This window comes from Aquarana catesbeiana, linkage group LG09 (assembly GCF_042186555.1).
Source record: "Aquarana catesbeiana isolate 2022-GZ linkage group LG09, ASM4218655v1, whole genome shotgun sequence".
In the NCBI taxonomy this organism is placed as follows: domain Eukaryota; kingdom Metazoa; phylum Chordata; class Amphibia; order Anura; family Ranidae; genus Aquarana; species Aquarana catesbeiana.
In genome coordinates this window covers 245,575,204-245,601,060 of record NC_133332.1, presented here as the reverse complement: position 1 = coordinate 245,601,060, position 25,857 = coordinate 245,575,204, and the positions used below count along the sequence as shown (strand labels likewise).

Genomic DNA, 25,857 nt, shown 5'->3' with positions numbered 1-25,857 from the left:
GAAAAGCTGCAATATAGAGAATTTTTGTTTTTAGGATTAGATTTGTTTTAAACAGTTATGTGTAAAAGAGGAATGGTTGTGGAATAAAAAGACATCTTTGCTGCTAAGATTACAGGATAGGCCACCTAGAGTATTTGTAGCACTCGATCTGAGTATAGCTGATACAGAAGAACATTTAGGCCTCATGCACACAGAGCATAAAAGCACCTTTGTGTAAGACTATTGGGGGACTTACTAAAACCGAATCTGCTGCAGCTGTGCATAGTAACCACTTAAAGTGATTGTAAAGTCTCCTTTTGTTTTTTTCTTTAAAAATAACAAACATGTAATACTTACCTGCTGTGTGCAGTGGATTTGCACAGAGCAACCCCGATCCTTTTCTCTGGTCCCTCGTCGGCTCTCTTGGCCCCTCCCTCCTGTCGAGTGCCCCCACAGAAAGCTGCTTGCTATGGAGGCACCAGAGCCGCAGCTCCCTGTGTCCATTCAGACTCGGAGCCGTGGTTCGGCCCCACCCCCTCTCTCTCCTCATTGGCTAACTGACTTTGATGGACAGCAGTGGGAGCCAATGGCACCGCTGCTGTGTTTCAGACAAACAGGAGGGAGAGTCCCAGATGGCCGAGGCACTCCTGGACATCTCTGGAGGAAGATCTGGCTCAGGTAAGTATTAGGGGGGTGAGGGGAGCTGCTGCACACAGAAGGTTTTTTTTATCTTAATGCATTAAGATAAAACACCTTCTGCCTTTACAATCACTTTAAGCTTAATTGAACAAGCTGAAATTAGAAGCTGATTGGTAACTATACACAGCTGCACCAAATTCGATGTGCACCAATTTTAGTAAATACCACCCCCCCAGCCAGCAAAAGATTGTGTACAGGTTCTCTATTTTTCGGTCGGAAAAAGTTCCTATCCAAAAATGCCTGTCTGTATGCAATTCGGACGCAAAAAAAAAATCACGCATGCTCGGAAACAATTCGACGCATGCTCGGAAGCATTGAACTTCATTGTCTTCATTTTCGTCGTAGTGTTGTACATCACCGTGTTCTTGAGGGTCGAAAGTTCAGAGAACTTTTGTGTGACCGTGTGCATGCAAGGCAAGCTTGAGCGGAATTCCATCGGAAAAACCATCCAAGTTTTTTCTGATGGAAATTCCGCTCATGTGTACACGACATAAGGGCACACTCAGGAGAGCAGCTGAAGAGCAAAAAGTACTCGAAAAAAAATGCAGAACACATCTAAATCCCAGATAGCAAGGATAACTTGCCACAAATTTGTGGCAGTGTTGAATTGCAAGTCTTGTTAACTTGCTGCACATTTTCACTGGCAAGTTATAGACTTGCAGAGCACTTGAAGCACAAGCTCTAGTTGACACTTTTCCACTTTGTAGCAAATTTGCGTGGCAAGTCTCTAGCAAGAGCAAAGTTGCAGTGGTGAGTCTACAGCAAGATCTCTGCAAGCCACAGTGCCCCTTGTGGTGAGATGACTATTGCACAACATAACTGAACCAGAACTTGCAGCAGACTTGCAGAATGTTTGCAAAGTAAGTTGATCTGGAGTCATGCAATGCGGACTTGCTGCAATTGTGCAACAAACCTGTGAAGTCTGGCAAGTCAAGCAATAGCTTAGCAAGTCACTTTCAAACTTGCAGCTCAATTGCTTGCTATCTGGGATGTGCGTAAATGTTAGAGGTGTCTAGCATTTCAGCAATAATGCATTCCAATGGCCAGAACAAAATAATATTCTGGTCAATAGAATGCATTAATGCTCAAACACTAAACAAATCTAAACGCATGTGAAACATGTGACTTTTAGCACTTTTTAAGCAGCATTTTTCTGTTCTGGAGTTCAGAGGGGCTTTAAAAGATGCCCCATGTGCATGAGGTCCAAAGGCTAACTCTGCCATTCACAACATATTACACCCATACTTAGGGTGTAACATGTAACACTGCCAAGCGAACCCCCACCACACTCCCTAAAAGCCCCCCAGGACAGGGTATGGGAGTTCTTCTCCCCTGCAAAAGCTGTCATTTTTTAATTTTGTGCAGCTGTGCGTGGCTCCACCCTCACAGCTGTGTCATTGATTCTTAGAGATCTGTGAATGAATGAATTCCAAGTCTCGTCTGCAACCACAGAAGACAGACTTGTAGTTCTCAATGGAATACAAGTGGGGTGAGCACAGCACTGACAGTCCATTGACTCTGCCTCCAGCAACCCAACTGAAAGCCTGTATCTCTGTATAGACATGGAGCCGGAGGAAGAGTCTGCAGGAGCCTGGCACTGCACCTGTTATCCACGGATTGCATGTGCAAAGCCCTGCAGGCTTCTATGCAGGAAGATAATAAATGCACATTTGGTTCCTATAAAAATATATGCTTTTATTATTTTTTAGAACGTGGATTTAGCCTTTAAAGAGAAAGCACTTACAGCACTGACAAGCAGGAAACAGATCCCACATAAGTAATATGGAAATACACCTGCCCCATGGGATGGACATACAGATTTACAAACCGTACAAAGGAAAATCTATTTTTTATTTATTTTTTTTATGTTGGCACACTAAGATAAGTTATAACAGACAGTTGACCAGTTTCACCCTTTTGGTCCCATGTAAAGGGACACATAGCTATTAGATCACCCAATCCTTCCCAGGCAACTGAATCTGCCACCAGGAGCCCTAAACATAAATGGGGGCAGTTTGTATTTAGCCTACAGAGAGAGGTAGGGTAAGAAGAATATGGACCGCTCTTCCACCAAATCGCACAAGGGAAATTGAGGAGTCAAGGATTTTCATTCTGACCAATCTGTAATTGTAGTGTTTGCAGGTACAACTTGTAAGCCAGCGTGGAGTCTTCCTTTAAAGTCTAACTGCTGGCTAAAAAAAGTGAGATCCTTCTCTATCTGTCTCGGTATACAAGGACGGTGACACAACATCTGCTGAATTTCCTGTTTACATATTTTCAGGCATTGTAGGATCATAAATTGAGGTTAAGGAATTACTAACACACCTAAACATCCTATACTGCATATATAGAGGTATGTTATCTAGATGCCTTACCTTCTCCTCCAATGTTAGGTTGCTGCAATAATAATAAATGAAAATTGAAGGTTGTTACAACATTGTATGTCGTCATAACTTTTCACATACAGTATATAAACAGTAGTTCTCTGGAATAATATATATACCGGCCACTTTATCAGGTAGATCTGTTCAATTGTTTGGTAACACAAATTGCTAATCAGCCAATCGCATGGCAGCAACTCAATGCATTTAGGCATATAAACGTGGTGAAGATGACTTGCTGAAGTTCAAACCGAGCATCAGAATGGGGAAGAAAGGGGATTTAAGTGACTCTGAACGTGGCCTGGTTGTTGATGCCAGACGGGCTGGTCTGAGTATTTCAAAAACTGCTGATCTACTGGGATTTTCACACACAACCATCTCTAGGGTTTATAGAGAATAGTCAAAAAAGAAGAAAATATCCAGTGAGCGGTGGTTGTGTGGACGAAAATGCCTTCTTGATGTCAGAGGAGAGAATGGGCAGACTGGTTTGAGATGATAGAAAGGCAACAGTAACTCAAATAAGCACCCGTTACAACCAAAGTATGCAGAATGCCATTACTAAATATACAACACATGGAACCTTGAAACAGATGGGCTACAGCAGCAGAAGACCACACCGGGTTCCTGTCCTGACAGCTAAGAACAGGAAAATGAGGCTACTATTCACACCAGCTCAACAAAATTGGACAATAGAAGATTGGAAAAACATTGCCTGGTCTGATGTCTCAATTTCAGCTGTGACATTCAGATGGTCGGGTCAGAATTTGGTGTAAACAACATGAAAGTATAGATCCATCCTGCCTTGTATCACCGGTTCAGGCTGGTGGTGGTGTAATGGTGTGGGGGATATTTTCTTGGCACACTTTGGACCCCTTAGTACCAACTGAGCATTGTTTAAATGCCACGGCCTACCTGAGTATTGTTGCTGATCATGTCCATCCCTTTATGACTACAGTGTACCCATCTTCTGATGGCTCCTTCCAGCAGGATAATGTACCATGTCACAAAGCTCAAATCATCTCAAGCTGGTTTCTTGAACATGACAATGAAGTCACTGTACTATAATGGCCTCCACAGTCACCAGATCTCAATCCAATAAACATTCCTTTGGAATGTGGTGGAACAGAAGATTCGCATCATGGATGTGCAGCCGACAAATTTCCAGCAACTGTGTGACGCTATCATGTCAATGTGGACCAAAATCTCTGAGGAATATTTCCAACACCTTGTTGAATCTATGCCACAAAAGGCAAAAGGGGGTCCAACCTGGTACCAGCAATGTGTACCTAATAAAGTGGTCGGTGAGTGTAATATATATATATATATATATATATATATATATATATATATATATATATATATATATATATACACACACACACATATATATACACATACACACACACCAAAGCTTTAACCACTTCAGCCCCGGAAGGATTTACCCCCTTAATGACTAGGCCATTTCTAGCGATACGGCACTGCGTTACTTTAACCAACAATTGCATGGGCATGCGACGCTGTACCCAAATAAAATTGATGTCCTTTTTTTTCCCCCACAAATAGTGTTTTCTTGTGGTTGTATTCGATTACCTCTGCTGTTTTTATTTTTTGCGCTATAAACAAAAAAAGTCCAACAACTTTGAAAAAAATATATATATATTTTTTACTTTTTGCTAAAACACATATCCCAAAAAAAAAAAAAAAAAAAAAAAAAAAGCTGTATTCATCAATTTAGGCCAATAGGTATTCTGCTACATATTTTTGATTAAAAAAATAAGCGCGTATTGATTGGTTTGCGCAAAAGCTATAGCATCTACATTAAAATAGGAGATAGGTTCATGGCATTTTTTTTTTTATTTTTTTTACTAGTAATGGCGGGGATCAGTGATTTTTAGTGGGACTGCGACATTGCAGCGGACAAATCAGACACTTTTGACACTTTTTATGGGACCAGTGACATTATTACAGTGATCAGAGCAAAAAATATCCACTGATCACTGTATAAAAAACACTGGCAGGGAAGGGGTTAACATTAGGGGGTGATCAAGGGGTTAAGTGCACAGTAAGAGCTGTGAAAAGGTGGAATAGCTCCAGAGGTGGTTCTGGCCAGCTCAGTAGATTGCTTTAAGAAAGGCCTGGATACTTTCCTAAATGTACATAATATAACTGGGTACTAACATTTATAGGTAAAGTTGATCCAGGGAAAATCCGATTGCCTCTTGGGGGATCAGGAAGGAATTTTTCCCCCTGTTGTAGCAATTTGGAGCATGCTCTGCTGGGGTTTTTTTTTTTGCCTTCCTCTGGATCATCTGTGGGTATAGAATTGGGTATATTGGATTGTATGATTTTTTTTTATTTTTTTTTTTTTTATGGTTGAACTGGATGGACTTGTGTCTTATTTCAACTTGACTAACTATGTAACTATAGTGAATGCAAGGTGTTTTTTCACCTTAATGCATAGGATGCATTAAGGTGAAAAAACATGGGCCTTTACAACCCCTTTAATGCCCCCCCATCCCCTTGCTTATTCTCACCTTGCCTTTACTCTCCTGCCATTTCAAGTACTTCCAGGTATAGAAAGAAATTTGACTACTTCCCATTCCTCCCACAATGCAGCACTGGGTGCCTAAGCAGCCAATCACCAAGTCAAGTACTGTCAAGTGGGGGCAGGGAGATAGTCCTCAGCCCTGTGTAAGCTCCACCCATACCGACTTGAAACTTGCACAGGGTCTCTTCTCTGTCACTTTAAATTAAAGGAGAAGTGTGGGGAAAAAACAAAACACACAAACTCATCTCCACACTACATCAGTGTGATGCTGCAGCTGTCCCATATTGGCTCTAACACTGAGAACCAAGCTTTCACATGACCGCTGATCACTCAGTTCTCGGTCTGCTCCGTCTAGCGGTCTTTAAAATGCTAGGAAGGGGAGGGAGCAGCTGGCTCCAGCTCTCAGCAGCATGCAGAGAGGCTGAGATACCTGCCAATCAGGTATACGAGTGGATCCCAACAATATTGGTGGGATCCTTCCAGAGCCTGGTGTGCCTTTGCCTACGTCAGCTGACAGCAGTCCACTGTTCACAGAAAAGCAAAAGCAAGTGCACTCCTGCGACCTACAAGAGAAGTATAGCCCAAAATGCTTTGTTCACACGTTTCTTTTAAAACATTTATTACAGTATATCTAACAGAACAATATTTGACTGACTTTAAATTGGAAATTTATGTAGATGTAGAATCATAATATATAGGTGCCTGAGGATTACCTTAAAAATGTACATGCTCTGGACTATGACTGGCTTTACTAGGCCCAACCGCCGTCCCACCTCCTGTATCGAGAAAACAGAAATAAATGTTATCTGAGAACAATTCTAAAGAAAATAAAGGTCATACTGAAAGAATGCTCACATACCTGTATTTTGGGGGAATTGGTAATGCTTTTAAATACTGGGACATAAGCATGTAGAGCTGAAATTAAAGAAGAAAGTTAAAAGGAGTAAACCATCTTATTTGCAATTAAATAGAGCATAGGCCTCCAAACTTTCTAAACAAATGGCCAGTTTACTGTCCTTCAGACTTTAGGGGGACCGGACTGTTGCCAGTGAGAGTAGAAAATGTCCTGTGTCAGTGGGTGTAAAGTGGGAAGAATAATGCCCCATCATTGGTGTCAGTGGAAGAAATAGTGCCCCATCATTGGTGTCAGCGGGAGCAATAGTGCCCCCTCATTGGTGTCAGTGGCAGGAATAGTGTCCCATCATTGTTGCAAGTGGGAAGAATATTGCCCCGTTTTTGGTGTCAGTGGGTGGAATAATGCCCCGTCATTGGTGTCAGTGGGAGAAATAATGGCGACTCATTGGCGCAAGTGAGAAAAGAAATGTTCCATCATTGATGTCAGAAGGTGATAGGATGCCCATTATTGGTATAAGTGGAATAATAGATAAAGGGCGACAGTTTGGAGACCACTGAAATAGAGCAATAGCAAACAATGTGGTAGTATTTCTGCGGCTGGAATAGAACAGATGAAAATATTAAGGAAAAAGATTCCACACTTGGTCCCCATCAACCCAGGCACCACAGGGTATAAGGGATTTGTAAACCAATGTAGACGCAGAGAAGACACCCTAAATTACTCAACTTAGAGACCAGACATCCTAATTCTTCTCTAAACACCTTCTAATATCAAACAGTCAGTACTGGAAACAAGGTACGGTATTCTAATATGCTAAATACAGCTATCAGCAATATACAATATACATTTTCTTACCGTGCCCTACTTTATTCACAGATTTTTCCTTTGCTAGGAGAAATTCACCTGTAAAAAAAAAAAAGAATCAATTGTCATTGATTTATATGCATTTACTGTAATTATATAACATTGCTACCGTATTATAGTGCTCAGCAGATTCTATAGCTGGCCATAAACTGTATGAATTTCAACCAGTTCCTGCAGGCTTAAAACTTGGCAAATAATTTACAGTGTTATTGTATAATATCTGTACAATTTCCTTTAGATTTACTGCACTAGAATAGATGGATGCATCCAGGTTAAGAAAGAGTGAGCTTTCAACGGACACGGGGTCAAACCCCAAAAAACATGATCTACGGTTATGACGGGGGTCAAACATAACAAAACAAAAATGTTACCAAAATAAATAGGATTTCCAATGATCAGACACCCATTACTGCAGCTATCACAGGATGAAGGGACCACCATATATGAGATCTGAGCAGCCACAGCCGTCTCTACAAAGTCTTAAGCCTCGTACACACGATAGGACTTTCCGCCCACAAAACCATGGAATTTTGTCCGAAGGGTGTTGGCTCAAACTTGTCTGGCATACACACGGTCACACAAATGTTGGCCAAAATTCTGAACGTAGTGGCGTACTATGTGGTTTTTCAGCTCTTTAGCGCCACCCTTTGGGCTCCTATGGCCGTTCGTCAACCAGACATGTTGCGGAATCAGAGGAGATAACATGTTATTTATTATTGGCCTTGGAGTTATTGCTTTGACATTTTTTTGGTTGAATAATAATGATTTGATTTGATATATATTCTATATTTTTGGATGTATAGAATGCACTTTTTGGTTAAGTTCTATTGGCAGATAGCATGTCTAATTTTATTTTTTTAATGCACAATAAAAAATTTGTGGAGAATAATACTTGGCTATGTGTTTTACTTCAAATGACAGTTTGGGAGTAGGCAGTTACATTTTAAAAAATACAATGTAAAATTAACAAGGGACACCAACATAGTTGTATCTTTGATCTTAAAAACTACGGGATAATGGTGTTGTGGTAACTTGCCCAAATAAAAAAAAAAAAAAGCATAACAATATCATTTCTGATATCACTAGAAAAAAAAAGCCTTTAAAAATTAGTCTGCAATAACTCCATCAGTATCACCAGCAAAGCAGCTTCATTATTATCCCATTAAAAAAGAAGAGAATTGTGCGCTGCATTTGGAGATATCATAATTTCCCACGTCACAAATGTTAATTCTCCATTACAAACGCTAGTTTACAAGACCAACCGCTTCTGGCTCATCCTTGCTTCCGAGCATGCGTGTTTGTACTTTGGACTTTTGTCCGATGGACTTGTGTACACACAATCGGAAAGTCCAACAACACACATTTGTTGGCGGAAAATTTTAAAATCTGCTATCCAATATTTGTCCGCAGAAAATCCGACAATTTTCCGATGGAGCGTACACATGGTTGGATTGTCCGCCAATAACCTGATATCCAACATTTCCCATCGGAAAGTCCAATCGTGTGTACGGGGCTACAGGCTACCCCGCACATCCACTGATTCTGCATCAATAGGGATGAGAACTAAAGCTGGCCATTGGTGAATCAAAATTTGTCCGGTTTAGCAGGGGTCGGAGAAATTTTAATCTATGTGTGGCTGTCATTGTTCGAACAGGAATGTTGGAAACACTTTGTTGATCAGTGGCTGCAGCTGCTGTCCTAGTGAGGAGGGGGGATTCCTTCCTTGTCTGGATGGAGGAATCCATTGTTTTTTTTTCAAACAGCTGATTGACTGGAAAACACCGATCTATGGCCAGCTTTATTTCAAAGCTAAATTACATACAGTCCACACAGGTAGCTTGGCAATATGTTCACTTTAAGCAATGTCTCTGCCTAGTGCAATGTAAAAATCTATATTACGCCCTTATGTTACCTTTATCATTGAACACCCCTTTCTCAAAAAAGAAGCGTATCTTGTCTCCACTGGTAAGGAAATAATCAGCGCTCCCCTGTAAGAAGGATACACTTAAAGAAAAACTTAAAGATACTTTAAAGTGATATTATACACCATTTTAACCACACAGGAAGTCACATGCTTTGAAAAGTTTTGTCCCCAACACCTCAGATCGTCATTCTCATTTCTAGTCATCCATGAATGTTATTAAAGTGACTTTAAAGCCAAATTGTTTTTTAAATTAGAAGCGTATAGTATGACTTTCATGATCTTGCTATTCTTTTCAAAAATTCCTCTTGGTTCTTGCTCCGCTAACTGTGCCCCAGCCCTGCTGGCTGACTTCTGGAATGTGGGTAACCCCTTGTAACTCCCAGGACCTATGGGGTCTCACCAGATTTTCCAGTATGGGCATGCTCCTGTTTGGAGCTAAAACCTTATGTGCAGCTGTTCCCAGCACCGCACACACAAGCAGATGGAGAGGCACAAAGCCAAAGCCACCCCTCTTCTTCTCCTCCATATCAGTTATTGACAGTGGCTCCTAAGTCAGCATGGCTTTGGCTCTCTGTTCCTCTCGCTCTGCTTATGTTCGCAGCGTTGGGAATGGCTGTTTGGAAGGATATATACAAAGAGAAAATGGTCTGGTGTTGCCAGTGTCACACCTCCATCCACAATATAAATACAACAAAGAAATATGCCCATGGGACTTTAAATGAGGTGAGTACAAAAGGGTCAATGAGAGTATACAAAGTAAACATAGTTTATAAATTTATTAAAATTGCAAAACATTCATCGTATATGAGATGCATAAACAGAGGTGCCAAACCACTTGGCAGTGATAGACACAGCATACCAAGTGGCCACATGCACAATTTTGGAATTGATGTACAGTAATACACAGGCATCATAAAACTCAACGCGTTTCACAAGTCACTGCTCGCTTTTTCAGGAGTAGATGTAAATGCTGTGTACAGACAGTCCACAGGTTACAAACAAGATAGGGTCTGTAGGTTTGTTCTTAAGTTGAATCTGTATGCAAGTCGCAACAGGTACATTTTTTAATTGTAGCTCTAGCCAAAAAAAAATATTTTTACGGTTTTTTTTGGGATAGCATAGGCAAAGGTTAAAACCCCTGCAATGTTTGTTTTGCTGTCTGTGCCCCTGTTTAGAAGATTTCACCTCACTTCTGTCCCTATGACAATTGGATTTTGAAAATTTTGGGTTGTAGTGGAAACAAGGATTGGTGGTAAAACTTCAGTGGAGACACCTTTTTCCCATGAGAACACTTACAGGAGCGAATTTCCCTTCCTAGGGGTAGATTTCCTCTCACTTCCTGTTGCCTCCATTTGTAAGTAGGAGTCGTGTGTAAGTGGGTTTTTAACCCGGGGACCGCATATATATATATATATATATATAATATATATACATACACATATACATACACTGAGCCAATGTCTCAAGAGCCAATTAAACCACCAGGTGGCGGCAAGGTGTGTCTCTCCCAAGAGCTGAAGGAAAGGAACCAGCAAAGACCCCCCCGGGGGGACAGATGGAGGGCAAGCAAAATATGGGAGCTAGAAAGTGTAACCTTTGATGTCCCTCAATGTGCAGCATGATACGTGTGTCCTCAACATGTGGAGTGTGGGGCCATGAAAGGCGTGGAAGGATATAGTTCTAAACGGGGGTGTGCACATATCAGTGACTCCAGGGAAACTCCAAAGGTTCCTGCAGGCACAGGGGTCACCAACATTCCTCAAGCTGGCCAGTGTGACTGGGACACAGTTAGTTGAGCTGGAGCAAGAACATTTTTAAAAAGAATTGCAGGGTTATGTAAGTCCCACTATGAGAATCTAATTGAAAATCGGACTTCCTGTGTGGTTGTTTCAAAAACTAATCTTATCACATCTAAAATCAGAATCCTGTCAGACCCCTGTGATGGGGAAATTTCACTCACTTCTTGTCTACAGTAGTCACTGGAAGAGAAAGCCAAAAGGTCCCCCCAACAGGTTTCACAGAAAGGTAAAATTCTGAAATTCTAACTATTTCCTTCTGCTCAACAAAAACAAAGTATTGGCTGGACTTAACATTATAACTACTTGACCTCTAGAAGGTTTACCCCCCTTTCTGACCAGGCTATTTTTTGCGATAGGGCACTGCATTACTTTAACTGACAAGTGCACGGTCATGCGACACTGTACCCAAAATCTATGTACTTTTTTTCTCAGAAATAGAGCTTTCTTTTGGTGGCATTTGATCACTTCTGCATTTTTTAATTTTTGCACTAGAAACAAAGAACGACCGACAAAAGAAAAAAACTATTTTTTACTTTGTGCTCTAAAACACATCCAATAAAAATTACAAAAAAAAAAAAAAAAATCAAATTTCTTCATCAATTTAGGCAAATATGTATTCTGCTACATATTTTTGTTTAAAAAAATCCCAATAAGCGTATATTGATTGGTTTGCACAAAAGTTTTTGCGTCTACAAACTATGGGATATTTTTTTTTTCTACTAGTAATGGTGGCGGTCAGCGAATTATAGCGGGACTGCGATATTGAGCTGGACAAATCAGACACCTGACACTTTTTTGGGGACCAGTGACATTATTACAGTAATCAGTGCTAAAAATATGCACTGTCACTGTACGAATGACACTGGCAGGGAAGGGGTAAACATCAGGGGCAATCAAAGGGTTAACTGTGTGCCTAGCTTAGTGTTTTACTACTGTGGAGGAGGTGCTTTTACTAGCGGAAGACATGGATTGGTGTTTCTGCTTTACAGAAACACAGGATCCATGTCTTCTGTACTGACAGAATGACAGTCTGCCTTGTTTACAACGAACGATCAGTGAGTGCCGGCGGAGATCGGTTTCGCGGCACCCACTGATCAGCTCCCGCTGGGTAAAATCACAGCGGGAGCGGGCTTCTGTCGGCGCACACTCACGCCCAAAACCCAGAAGTGCAGAATCATGTGATTCTGCACAGCGCAAACCCTGTAGCAGTAAATCTGCTATGGGGCGGACAGTAAGTGGTTAAGCTTTGTTCAGTCTAAATTGGCATCTAACATGAAACAATAAAAATAGACAACGATGCATCTAATTTTTTGTGAAGGTGTGGGCCATATAATATAGTACATAACTTGAAAGCTGTTAATAGCTATAGGTCCCATGTTGTAAGTTTCCTGCTAGGGTTTACTGGTCTTCTAAGGGTCAGTCTACCCAAAAGTGATATTTTATCAATAGGGGGAACCTAGTGGGCTGATTATATGTATTAGATGGTCCATCAGCAGCAAGATGTCTCTGCCATGATTCCCAGCTCTGTTCTTGTCTCACTGGGGGTTTAGTAAATTCCCACCCAACTTTGCATGTCCCAGTTTCACCCAACACAGTGGAAACCTCTCATAATCGACACAGAAGGTGTGCAGACCTGGGAGATCTCACCAACAGAGTCCCCAAGAGATACAAGAAAGTCAAGAATTGGGCAGTTTTCCTTTCTAGCATTTACCAATGTTGTTTTCTATGCAAAACTGAGCGTTAGGTATGTTCCTGTCACACTGAGCATTTGTTTGGAGTTGGTGGCACTAGGATATGTTGCATACCTGGGCTCGAAGCTGTTCTTCTTGCTGTGTGGAGAACTCTGTTCGTAAGTGAGGAGGCACGTCCATCTCTTGTATTATCCTCCCGATTTCTTCCTTCATGGACTTGCATTCTTCTTCATTAAACAGCCTCTCCAGAACCAAAAACCCATTTTCACGGAACTGCACATCAAACATCCAATAGTTCATCCAAGACATTAATGAGAACATTTATAACTCAACAAGACTACAGCTATAAGGAGGATTTTAATTTTTTGCTACCAAGAGATTTACCACTCACTGACAGTTGCCTCTTTAGGTAGAGCTACACAGGAGATTTTAATTGAGCTACAACATTTGCTAGAGATTAAAAAGGAGCTCCAGCCTCCTTCAGAAAAAAAATAAAAGTCAGCAGCTACAAATACTTTAGCTTCTGACTTTTAATATTAGGGCACTTACCTGTCCAGGGATCCTGCGGTGTCCTCACCCGAGCCAGTTTTTCAAGCGGCTATCAGGGGTGCTGTTGCCACCATCTCCCCTAAGGGAAACCTACAGTAAAGCCTTGCGGTTTCACACCTGGTTCCCTACTGCGCATGCGTAAAGTGAGCTGCTCTTTGCGAATGGGCCAGCTGTGGGGGAAGGAGGAGGGGGGGCCAAACTTCTGGCTCTGTTTGCCCCTCCCCCCCAAAAGGTGCCAAATGTGGCATCGGAGAGGGGAAGAAGGCAGACAAGAGGAGCTTCCCCGTTTGGATGGAGCTCCATTTAATTCCTAAGAGTAGCAATTGATTATTAAGCAGATAGAACTTGATTTTTTTTTTGTTCTAAGAGGAAGTTGATGCCAGACACAGCCAGGAAATTAGAATTTTCAAAAGAAGCCCAGCAATGACAGCCCTTACGTTTATTTCAATACGGGAGACCCTTGAGACCTATTCAGACCTATCTGGTCTGATTTAATGCATGTTATGTTACATAATAACCTGCATTGCATGACTATGGTATTATCCATGGCTTGTTACCTGCTATACCAATAACCCCACCCTCTATTCATTTTAATGACCACACCACACATAACTGGAGTAAATTGGCCATAGCAGCTGTTTTATTAACCAAATATAAATACCAATAATTAACATGTCAATAACCTTACAAAACATGACATACATCTTTATTAATGATAATGTAGCCTAAGGTCATAACCGTACCTGCTAGTATTTATCAGGCCTCCAGTCGCAAAACCCCCTACTCGGAGACAACTAGCAGGTACCCATACCAACTGGGAGCCGTACCTCAGACGGGTCCCTACCAACTGGGAGCCGTACCTCAGACGGGTCCCTACCAACTGGGAGCCGTACCTCAGACGGGTCCCTACCAACTGGGAGCCGTACCTCAGACGGGTCCCTACCAACTGGGAGCCGTACCTCAGACGGGTCCCTACCAACTGGGAGCCGTACCTCAGATGGGTCCCTACCAACTGGGAGCCGTACCTCAGACAGGTCCCTACCAACTGGGAGCCATACCTCAGATGGGTCCCTACCAACTGGGAGCCGTACCTCAGACCCTACACCATACCTTTTAAGTGCCCATATGACCTAAAAGGACCTTGCACCCCCCGTCAAGTGCAACTCCTGCTCCCAAGGACTCTCAAGCCCCCCAAACAACACGACAAATTCCTCAAAAAATGTAGGGAGGGAGGGTGGGAAACTGATTCACAAGCTCTTTCCCTGCAACTGAATCACCACCCCCCTTTCCTTTCCAGCTCACTTCCCCCCAGAGCTCCACACCTATCTCCTAAACCAGCACAGCCCTAACAAAACCTAACCATGTACTCCCCTCCCATCTTACCATTACACCCATTCTCAAGCCCCATTAACCCGTCATGCCGGCCCTTCATGTATTGCTTTTGGGGTGTACTACGGACATCTCTTTAAGGCAGCTTATTCATTTAAATGGGCCACAAATTCAAACCTTAAATCAGCCCACTCAGTAGTTTTTTTACTGTGCATTGTGGTGTGCAGTGGTCTCCAAGCTACGGCGTGGGGGCAGGAAACAGCCCTATGCTTGCCTTTTTCTGGCCCTTGACACCAACAATAGGGCACTATTCCTCCCACTGACACCAACAATAGGGCACTATTCCTCCCACTGACACCAACAATAGGGCACTATTCCTCCCACTGACACCAACAATAGGGCACTATTCCTCCCACTGACACCAACAATAGGGCACTATTCCTCCCACTGACACCAACAAAAGGGCACTATTCCTCCCACTGACACCAACAAAAGGGCACTCTTCCTCCCACTGACACAAACAATAGGGCACTATTCCTCCCACTGACACCAACAATAGGGCACTATTCCTCCCACTGACACCAACAATAGGGCACTATTCCTCCCACTGACACCAACAATAGGGCACTATTCCTCCCACTGACACCAACAATAGGGCACTATTCCTCCCACTGACACCAACAAAAGGGCACTATTCCTCCCACTGACACCAACAAAAGGGCACTCTTCCTCCCACTGACACAAACAATAGGGCACTATTCCTCCCACTGACACCAACAATAGGGCACTATTCCTCCCACTGACACCAATAGGGCACAATTCCTTCCACTGACACCAACAAAAGGGCACTATTCCTCCCACTGACACCAACAATAGGGCACTATTCCTCCCACTGACACCAATAGGGCACTATTCCTCCCACTGACACCAATAGGGCACTATTCCTCCCACTGACACCAACAATAGGGCACTATTCCTTCCACTGACACCAACAATAGGGCACTATTCCTCTCACTGATATCAATGAGGGCACATTGTTTACTACCTGGGCATTTTCTACCCACACTGGCCGTAGTCCATCCCACCCAAAGCCTGAAGATCAGTAAACTGGCCCTTTGCTGGAAAGTTTGGAGACCTCTGGTTTAGTATGTTGCTGTGCTGTTAAAAATATATGGCACCGTAAAACATTAAGCTGTGTGTGATATGTGTTTTGCTGTGTGTTGCAGTATCGCATTTAGGCCTCATTCACACTGGGGCTTATGTAAACGCTTTTCTCCTGGCAAGAGAAATGCAGCTTCAAAAGCACGTTTAAGCTGCATTGTTGCAAACGCGTTAAGCGCATCAAGCATTTGGTCTTTTATTTCTTTAATTAAGCAAAAAATATATAATGGCCACATATATGAAAAAACAGTCAGTCGCTAAACGCACCTAGTGCTCAGGCCTGTTTAGACCCTTTACATGCATTTAGGTGTGTTTTGGCGTTTTTTCGGTCTCTCTTTAATTTAAAGCATAAGTTATTTTTTTTTATGCCCCTGGACACATAACCTAACATGGAGGGACATTTAGAGGTAGAAAAAAAAAAAGTCAAATGCTTGCAAGACCTCATCTGGAATATGCAGTTCAGTTTTGGGAACCAGTTCTCAAATAGGATATCGGGGAACTGGAGAGAGTTCAGAGAAGAGCAACCAACTGATAAGAGGCATGGAGGAGCTCAGCTATGAAGATTAGAGGAACTGAACTTCTCTCTTGAGAAGAGGAGATTAAGGGGGGATATGATCAACATGTATAAATACATAAGTGGTCCATATAGTGACCTTGGTGTTGAGTTATTCACTTTAAGGTCATCACAGAGGACAAGGGGGCACTCTTTACATCTAGAGGGAAATAGATTAATGGCCTGTACACACAATCCTAAAATCTGACGAAAAATACCGCTTTTGCCGCAATTGTACGATAATCGGTTCATTAGTACAGAGCTTTCAAGAGCCGATCACGACAATTCATCCAATATTATTCAATGGGACAAGCACGAAAAATGTTCTCATACGATACCAGATCTTATGATTTTTGTTTAGTCAGTACAGTTGTCTGAAAATACAATACAAATAGAATACAACACATGACATCACTTCCGTTTTTTTTTTCTGTCGTACGAGAATTTTTGTGACTTTAGAGACCTATTCAATTTCTACTTGCGACCATTAAGTGAAAAAAGTCGGGCGATCTTCGGATCGTGTGTACGGGCCATTAATCTCCAAATACGGAAAGGTTTCTTCACAGTAAGAGCTGTGAAAATGTGGAATAGACTCCCTCCAGAGGTGGTTCTGGTCAGCTCGGTAGATTGCTTTTAAACAGGCCTGGATTCTTTCCTAAATGTACATAATATAATTGGGTACTGACATTTATAGGGGAAAAACCGACTGCCTCTCGGGAGATCAGGAAGGGATTTTTTTTCTCCTGATGGAGCAAATTGGATCATCTCTGGGTATAGGATTGTGTAGATGGGATTGAATGATATATTTTTTTTTTTATTGATTCAACCAGATGGACTTGTGCCTTTTTTCAACCTAACTATATAATGTATATTATATATAACTATATACTATATAACTATGTAAAACAGGCGTTTTTGAGCTCAAGTGTGCATGAGACCTAAAACTGACACCTTGCATTTTGGGAGAATCATTCTAGTATTTTAAAGAATAAGTTTGCAAATGATAGACTTTATAGGCTTAACAGGTATAAATTAAAATTAATTTCTTACAAAAAGATACAAGACAATTAAAATTCATATGAATAGCCAATGAATTTTAATGTAATTGTCTTGTATGTTTTTGTAAGAAATTAACTTTTCATTTATACATGTGTTATGCTTATAAAGTCTTTCATTTGCAAACTTATTCTTTAAAATCCAATTTATCGGGACGTGGCACTATATACTTAATTCACTCTGTGGTGATACGATCCCCAATTATCCATTCTAGTATTTCTGAGAATGGATGAAGGGACAGGAGAGGGAGGGTGAGCAATGCAAGTCCTTTATAGACACAGCCGGCTACTCATAACCCCCCACAGCTCTCCCTCCTTCAATGAAGGGAGGATTTCTACATTAGCCAGCAGAAAATGGGAAACGTTTTATTAGAGGTAACTTATGTGACTGGAGTCGTGTGCTCAAAAACATTTTGTGTACTAGAGTTCAGTTATAGGCCTCATTCACACTTGCATATGGGTTTGACTATTATTTCCAGTGGAACACTCAGCGGGTTTTCCTGCGAACAGCTGTGGATGGGAAGCCTCATTCTAAGCAATGGAAGGCTGACAGCACCCACAGCTGATCATCTGCAAGTAATCAATGCATGTTCTATTACATACGAACAACTGCAAATAAATATAATTCAGCCACTTTCTAAAATGTGCTGGCTTACTACGGGTTAGGTCCAATGAGATGCATGAACCTCTCCCTCTCTTCATTTACAATTTACATTTTTGCTAAATGCCGGGAGTACAGCTATCATTATACTGCTGGGACTAACAGGAGAGATGCTGCATTCTCACACAGCAGCTCTGCCCGCCCCGCCCCTCCCCTGTCCATTCACAAAAGCCTTTGTATTTTGTAAATGAGTTTACATAAATACAAAGCGCTCTGTGATTGGGCAGGAGGAGGGGAGGGTGGGCAAACCAGTTGACCCTGCAGCTGCTGGAGCGGAGACCAGACGTTCCAGTGTTGGAGAGCCAGAGCTTTAGCAATGGCTATGCTCCTGGCGCTCAGTAAAAGTGTAAATTAAAAAGAAGTCTATGAGGTGGCATGCACCTCATTGGACTTAACCTACATTAATCCTATAAATGTTAGAAAGTGGTTGAATGCCTAGAGTTTTGATGTAATCTCTCTAAAGTGAGGGGAAATACCATCTTGGGAACTTGTCACTGGCACCCATTATAACATTCTCCTTTCTCTCCGGTTTCTCAACAAATCTGCACATCCCATTACTTTATTTCCCGTTGGCAATGGTCACCAAGTCAAATTGAGAGAGTGAATTTTTTTCCAGTGAGGACACAGAGCAGTAAACACCTAACAGGGGTTTTAACACTTCCCCACTCTGTTCAAAACTACAACACGTGAGTTACAAATATTCATCTGTTGTGTAATCCTCTATGTAGATTATGCATGAGAGATCCTCTAAATAGGTTTACTTTTTAGGCCTCTTGCACATGATACTCCTGTTTAAGCATCTACTTTTTTTTTTGTATGTATTTGCGCATACTTCCGCGCAATTTCACGCACAAATGTGCAAAACCGTATTCTTGTGTTCTTGTTCTGCGCAATATGTAAATGGGAATTTGCACGCATGAGGCATAAATTACTGGCCAAAAAAGCAGATTTTTTCAGATTTTTTTTTTTTTTGAAGAGTGCAGGGCATTTGTTTATGCGCCTGTGTGCATAGGCACATTATTATTGTTATTATTATTGTACACGATTTATATAGCGCCAACAGTTTACGCAGCGCTTTACAATGTTGGGGGGGGGGGGGCGCAACATTACATTACACATTTTAATTAATTATTGAGCTGTATTTTAGCTCAGTAAAACAACAAAAAAGCTGTACTGAGGCTTATAGTCTTTACCATTTTGGCAAACACAAGCAGTAACAGAAAATAACACCTGTATCCAATTAAAACAGAAAACAGGCCTTATTTACTAAGCTTTAACAATCATTTTTTTTTTGCCATAATGACCTTTATTTTAAGCCATAAATAACAATGATCAAAAAAATTTATCAAAAAAAATCATAAAATTATAAATTATCATAAATCATAAAATTATAAATAATCATAAAATTCATAAATCATACAATTTATGAAAAATCATATTTGTTATGAAAAATAACATTTGTGTTAGTTTAGTAAATTAAGCATACAGTAACATCCAAAGTGATTTCTCAGCATGTCTCAATTTGTATCAGTCAGACTGCCCCTGGTCACAGCTGATTATGTAAAGACAGAACAACTGCTGCAAAGGTTGACAGCTATCAGGTTTTGCAGAACTAAAACTCCTAGCATGCCCTGCTAATCAGACATTAAAATGAAGGAGGTGCACCAGGTTTAAGGGCTACAGGAAGATAAATGTAGAACTTTTCTCACCTTCTGGACCTGTTCATCTGTCACCAGAGCCATATTGAGCCGTGCAAAGCCGCCTGTGACCTGCTGACCAGGGGAGGATAGGAGAAAACACAGCAGATGATCCAAGGAGATAAAGTACAAGAGGCCTCTGCATTCCCCCCTGGCCATGTGACTGTAATCAGCTAACCAAAAGACACTTAGCCAAAAAAAAAAAAAAAAACCTTGGTTTTCTGCATTCACTGTTATTGTGTGCAGATAAAAGTGGACCTGTAATATTGGTTATGAAGAAAGCCAAGCCAAAAAAAAAAAGTGATTTTCTTTTTGTCCAGGTGTATACAGTGAGGGAAAAAAAGTATTTGATCCCCTGCTGATTTTGTACATTTGCCCACTGACAAAGAAATGATCAGTCTATAATTTTAATGATAGGTTTATTTTAATAGTGAGAGACAGAATAACAAAAAAATCCAGAAAAACGCATTTCAAAAAGTTATAAATTGTTTTGCATTTTAATGAGTGAAATAAGTATTTGACCCCTTCACAAAACATGACTTAATACTTGGTGGCAAAACACTTGTTGGAAATCAGAGGTCAGACATTTCTTGTAGTTGGTGACCAGGTTTGCACACATCTCAGGAGGGATTTTGTCCCACTCCTCTTTGCAGATCCTCTCTAAGTCATTAAGGTTTCGAGGCTGGCGTTTGGTAACTTGAACCTTCAGTTCCCTCTACATATTTTCTATGGGATTAAGGTCTGGAGATTGACACTCTCCAGGACCTTAATGTGCTTCTTCTTGAGCCACTCCTTTGTTGCCTTGGCCATGTGTTTTGGGTCATTGTCATGCTGGAATATCCATCCACAACCCATTTTCAATGCTTTGGCTGAGGGAAGGAAGATCTCACACAAGATTTGACGGTACATAGTCCCGTCCATTGTCCCTTCAATGTGGTGAAGTGTCCTGTCCCCTTATCAGAAAAACACCCCCCAATCATGATGTTTCCACCTCTATGTTTGACAGTGCAGATGGTGTTCTTGGGGTCATAGTCAGCATTCCTCCAAACAGGGCGAGTTGAGTTGATGCCAAAGAGCTTGATTTTGGTCTCATCTGACCACAGCACTTTCACCCAGTTCTCCTCTGAATCATTCAGATGTTCATTAGCAAGCTTCAGACAGGCCTGTATATGTGCTTTCTTGAGCAGGGGGACCTTGCAAGCGCTGCAGGTTTTCAGTCCTTCATGGCGTAGTGTGTTACCAATGGTTTTCTTGGTGACTATGGTCCCAGCTGCCTTGAGATCATTGACAAGATTCTCCCGTGTAGTTCTGGGGTGATTCCTCACTGTTCTCATGATCATTGAATATCCACGAGGTGAGATATTGCGTGGAGCCTCAGACCGAGGGAGATTGACAGTTATTTTGTGTTTCTTCCATTTGCAAATAATCTCACCAACTGTTGTCACCCTCCCACCAAGCTTCTTGGTGATGGTCTTGTATCCCATTCCAGCCTTGTGTAGGTCTAACATCTTGTCCCTGACATCCTTGGACAGCTCTTTAGACCCCATTCACACAGGGGCAACACGACTTGCAGGTCGCCTCATCGAGGCGACCTGCAAACGAATGCCCGGGCGACTTGCAAAACGACTTCTGCATAGAAGTCTATGCAAGTCGCCCCAAGTCGCCCCCGAAGTCGTACAGGAACCTTTTTCTAAGTCGGAGCGACTTGCGTCGCTCCCCTTAGAACGGCTCCATAGTACAGAACGGGAGGCGACTTGTCAGGCGACTAGGTCGCCTGACAAGTCGTCCCTGTGTGAATGGGGTCTTAGTCTTGGCCATGGTGGAGAGATTGGAATCTGATTGCTTCTGTGGACAGGTGTATATTATACAGGTAGCATGCTGAAATTAGGAGTACTCCCTTTAGAAGAGTGCTCGTAATCTCAGCCCGTTACCTGTATAGAAGATACCTGGGAGCCAGAAATCCTGCTGATTGATAGGGGATCAAATACGTATTTCACTCATTAAAATGCAAATCAATTTATAACTTTTTTGAAATGCGTTTTTCTGGATTATTTTGTTGTTCTGTCTCTGTTAAAATAAACCAATTGTCTCTTTGTCAGTGGGCAAACGTACAAAATCAGCAGGCGATCAAATACTTTTTCCCCTCACTGTACAATGCAACACCATTTGCAGAATATAAGGAAAGATAACCCCCTAGTGCTTCTCCTAGGGAATTTCCAGATGCCAGGAGGAGCCGCGAGCGCCACTGGAGGACCCCAGAAGAAGGAGTTTGGGGCCACTCTGTGCAAAACGAACTTCACAGTGGAGGCAAGTATGATGTGTTATGTTATTTTTTTTTTTAAAAGTAGTTAGTAACCCTTTGGACTCAAAATATGCCTCTTAAAAGGTCCTAATGTGCATGGACACATAGGAGAACATTGAGCTGCTTCTACAGGCACCTCCTGTAGAAGCAACGTTTTTTGCCAGTGTGCATGGAGAGTAAAACTCTTCCTAATCCCTTGTTTGCATATTGCCCTTGCCTGCACCACACCAGGATCCTTGGTGCCAAAAACCAACCCCTCCTACATTGAAAAATACCAACACCAGAGACTTGATACCATACTACAGAGTATACTGTAGGTGGGTAATGGAATTTTATTTTGTTTTTCAGGTAAAAATGAAATGTTGCATATGAATATCTCAAAAGTACCAGGTGAAGCTATACCTAAGAACTACACTTTGTAAAGTCTTCCTTTCAGGCAACTTCTGTTCTGGAAGGCTCATCCAGATTTCTGGCAATGTCTGGATAAGCCTCCTCTGTGGATTAACACAGTCTGCCAGACAGTTTATATAAAAGAAATAAAAATAAAATAAAAAACATTCTTTTCAAATCAGAATTGTGAAGGAAACCTGTGAGGCTATTTTTAAAATAACTATTTTATACAAAAAATTAAAAATACCAAATGTTTCCTTATAAATATTTAAAATCTAAAAAATGTAAAATTGGAATACAAAACAAGTATAGTCCCCCTTTAGGAGTGGTTCACATCTATGCAGGTTGCAACTAATGCATTTTCCCGGGTAAGTTTTGTGTTTTTTCACACATTTTCGACACTTTAATGTGTTTTGCATTTTTTGGGAAGTGTCCGTTATCTTGCTGGACAAACTAGCAAAAATGCAGCAGAAACTCATCAAAAATGCAAGCACTGCGTTTTTGATGCATTTCCTTTAAAGTCGATGGAACCAAAAATGCAACCTGCTGTGGGAATAAAAGTCCCTGACCCTTTCCAAAAACTTACAGATGGAAAACGCACAGAACGTGACCCATGGGAAAACATGTTAAAAGGATTGTAGTGCGTTTCTGCAAAACTGAAAAACACATAGGTGTTAACCAGACCTAACACTGATGGCTTTTAGTATTGGAAAGAGAGGGGAATGGTTAAAACCCGTCAAATTTGTTTTCCCTTAACCCCATGCCGCTCATGCTTGCTGCTTTATCACCCACACGTCGCATATAGGCGTCCATGGACAGCAAAGGTTTTTGTGCTAAGAGCACTCCCAGCACAGTGGCCGAGCTGTCAGTGACACCTAGTATTGATAGGGAGTCGGTGGGACAGGCTCCTGTTCATATGACCACTGTGATTCCCAATCACAGTGGTCAAGTGATCAAAAATAGGATTTTTATAACAGCTTACCTGTAAGATCCTTTTCTTGGAGTACATCATGGGACACAGGGTCTTAAGTAATCACTTAATGGGTTATAGGCCACCTTCAGGTGATGGACACTGGTATACCCAATCCAGGAAGTTCACTCCCTATATAACCCCTCCTCCTTCCAGGAGCAAATCAGTTTTTGTAGAAAAGCAATATACTTAAACCCCAAAAAGAGAGGAGGGACCTCTGTGTCCCATGATGTACTCCAAGAAAAGGATTTTACAGGTAAGCTGTTATAAGTATCCTATTTTCTTTATCGTATATCATTGGACAAAGAGCATTAAGTAATTACTTAATGGGGCAGCCCATATCAATGCTTCTTGAGGCTAGGGAGACACAACCCTGAGGGTACCCCAGACTTGAGGACCTATACTGCTGCCTGCAGCACACTGCGCCCGAAGGCGATATCCTCATACCTCCTTACATCCAGCTGATAAAAGTTTGTGAATGTATGCACCGAAGACCAAGTTGCGGCCTTACAGATCTGAGCCATGGAGGCCTGATGACGCACTGCCCAAGAAGCACTAACCGCCCTGGTACGCGCCTAAACTTGAAAAGGGGGAATCTTACCCCTTAAATTATAAGTTTGAATTAGAAGTTGCCAAATCCACTTAGCGGCAGTGGATTTCAACGCTGTCCTTTCTTAGGACCCTGTGGCAGAATAAATAAGACATAAGTCTTACGAATCTGAGCAGTTGCCTTTAAATAGATTTTTACTGCTCTCACCACATCAAGATGTAGTGACTTTTTTCCCTGGTACATGGTTTTGGAAAAAAGGATGGCAGGACAATATCTTGGTTCAGGTGAAAACCTGAAACCGCTTTTGGCAAAAAGTCTGGACGAGGGCGTAACACCACTCTGTCCTCATGAAAAATCAAATATGGCTCTTTACAAGAAAGAGCAGCCAATTCCGAAACCCTCCTTGCTGAGGATATAGCAACCAAAAATACCAACTTCTTTGTCAGAAGGACTAAGGGAATATGTTGTATCGGTTTAAATGGCTGTTTTTGTAACACAGACAAAACTAAGTTCCCAAGGGTTCAAGGGAGGTTTGACTGGCGGATTAAGCCACATCCCCCCTTGCATAAAACCCCAGACTAAAGAATGTGTAGCAAGTGGTCTTTGAAATAAGACCGATAAAGCTGAGACTTGGCCTTTAATAGTACTCAAGGCCAATTTCATTTCTACCCCTAATTGTAGAAAGGCAAGAATTCTGCCTACGATATATCTCCGGGGGGGCCAACCTTGGATTCACACCAGGAAACATAAGCCCTCCAGACCCTACAATATATGCATTAATCAGGGCAGGATAACTGACCCGGAAAGCCCACAATCCTTCAGAATGTGGGTTTCAATAGCCAAGCCATTAAATTTAGAGACCGTAAGGTAGGATGGAATATCGGTCCCTGTGAGAGCAGATCTGGCCATAGTGGGAGGGATCGTGGGCCCTCCACTGCCATATTTACGATTTCTGCATACCATGACCTTCTGGGCCATGCTGGTTCTACCCGAATTACCGGCTTTCTTTCCAGCTTGATACTGCAAAGAAGTCGAGGCAGCAACTGAATAGGGGGGAATGCATAGATCAGTGAGAACTGATCCCACGGGGTCACCAACGCATTCGTTCCGTATGCGAGTGGATCCCTTGTTCTGGCCACAAAGTTGGCTAACTTCATGTTGAATCTGGATGCTAGAAGATCTATGTTCGGAGTCCCCCATCTTTGACAAACAGCCCGAAAAATGTCGGGGTGAAGAGACCATTCCCCTGGGAATAACTGCTGGCGACTCAAGTAGCCCGCCTGCCAATTCTCTACTTCCGGAATGAAGACTGCCGATAGGCACGGAACATTCCTTTCTGCCCAAGTTGGAATATGGTTCACCTCTCTCTGCGCTGAGAGACTCTTGGTGCCCCCTTGGTGATTGATATAGGCCACAGCTGTGGCATTGTCGGATTGGATCCTGACAGGACAATCCCGTAACCTGAAAGTCCAGGCCTTTAGAGCCAGACGCACTGCCCGAATCTCTAGGTTATTGATGGGCAAGGTTCTTTCGGGTCTTGACCACTGTCCCTGGACAGTTGTCTTTTCTAGTACTGCTCCCCAGCCTAAAAGGCTGGCGTCTATCGTTACCACTTTCCAGATAACTGGTCTGAAGGATTTTCCTTTCAGCAGATTCTGAGTTAGTAACCACCAACTGAGGCTTTGCGACACCCTTGGGGACAACCGCATTGGCAAGTCTAAAGCTTGAATCATTTTGTTCCAAGCGGACAGGATATGGTTTTGCAACAGTCTTGAATGGAACTGGGCATAGGGAACCGCTTCGAATGAAGCCACCATGGTTCCTAGCAACCTTATGCAAAGGCGAATAGAGGGATCGCCTTTTAGCCTGACCATCCACACCAACTCTCTTATGGAGTTA

At 42.0% G+C, this 25,857-nt stretch overlaps 1 protein-coding gene across 3 annotated transcripts in view; it reads right to left on the bottom strand.

Annotated features, from left to right (window-relative positions):
* Positions 1-25,857, bottom strand: part of PHYHD1 (phytanoyl-CoA dioxygenase domain containing 1) — a 47,241-nt gene that overhangs the window by 13,735 nt on the left and 7,649 nt on the right. Inside the window, exons 2-8 of one of the 3 annotated variants that reach the window (XM_073600115.1) lie at positions 19,759-19,821; positions 12,856-13,014; positions 9,240-9,315; positions 7,319-7,366; positions 6,467-6,522; positions 6,321-6,383; positions 3,054-3,075 (exon numbers count right to left, since the gene is read on the bottom strand). In XM_073600115.1, the coding sequence (XP_073456216.1) occupies positions 3,054-3,075; positions 6,321-6,383; positions 6,467-6,522; positions 7,319-7,366; positions 9,240-9,315; positions 12,856-13,014; positions 19,759-19,821 (487 nt within the window). The remainder of the gene's footprint in view (positions 1-3,053; positions 3,076-6,320; positions 6,384-6,466; positions 6,523-7,318; positions 7,367-9,239; positions 9,316-12,855; positions 13,015-19,758; positions 19,822-25,857) is intronic. The other 2 variants (XM_073600116.1, XM_073600117.1) reach the window with 2 other exon arrangements.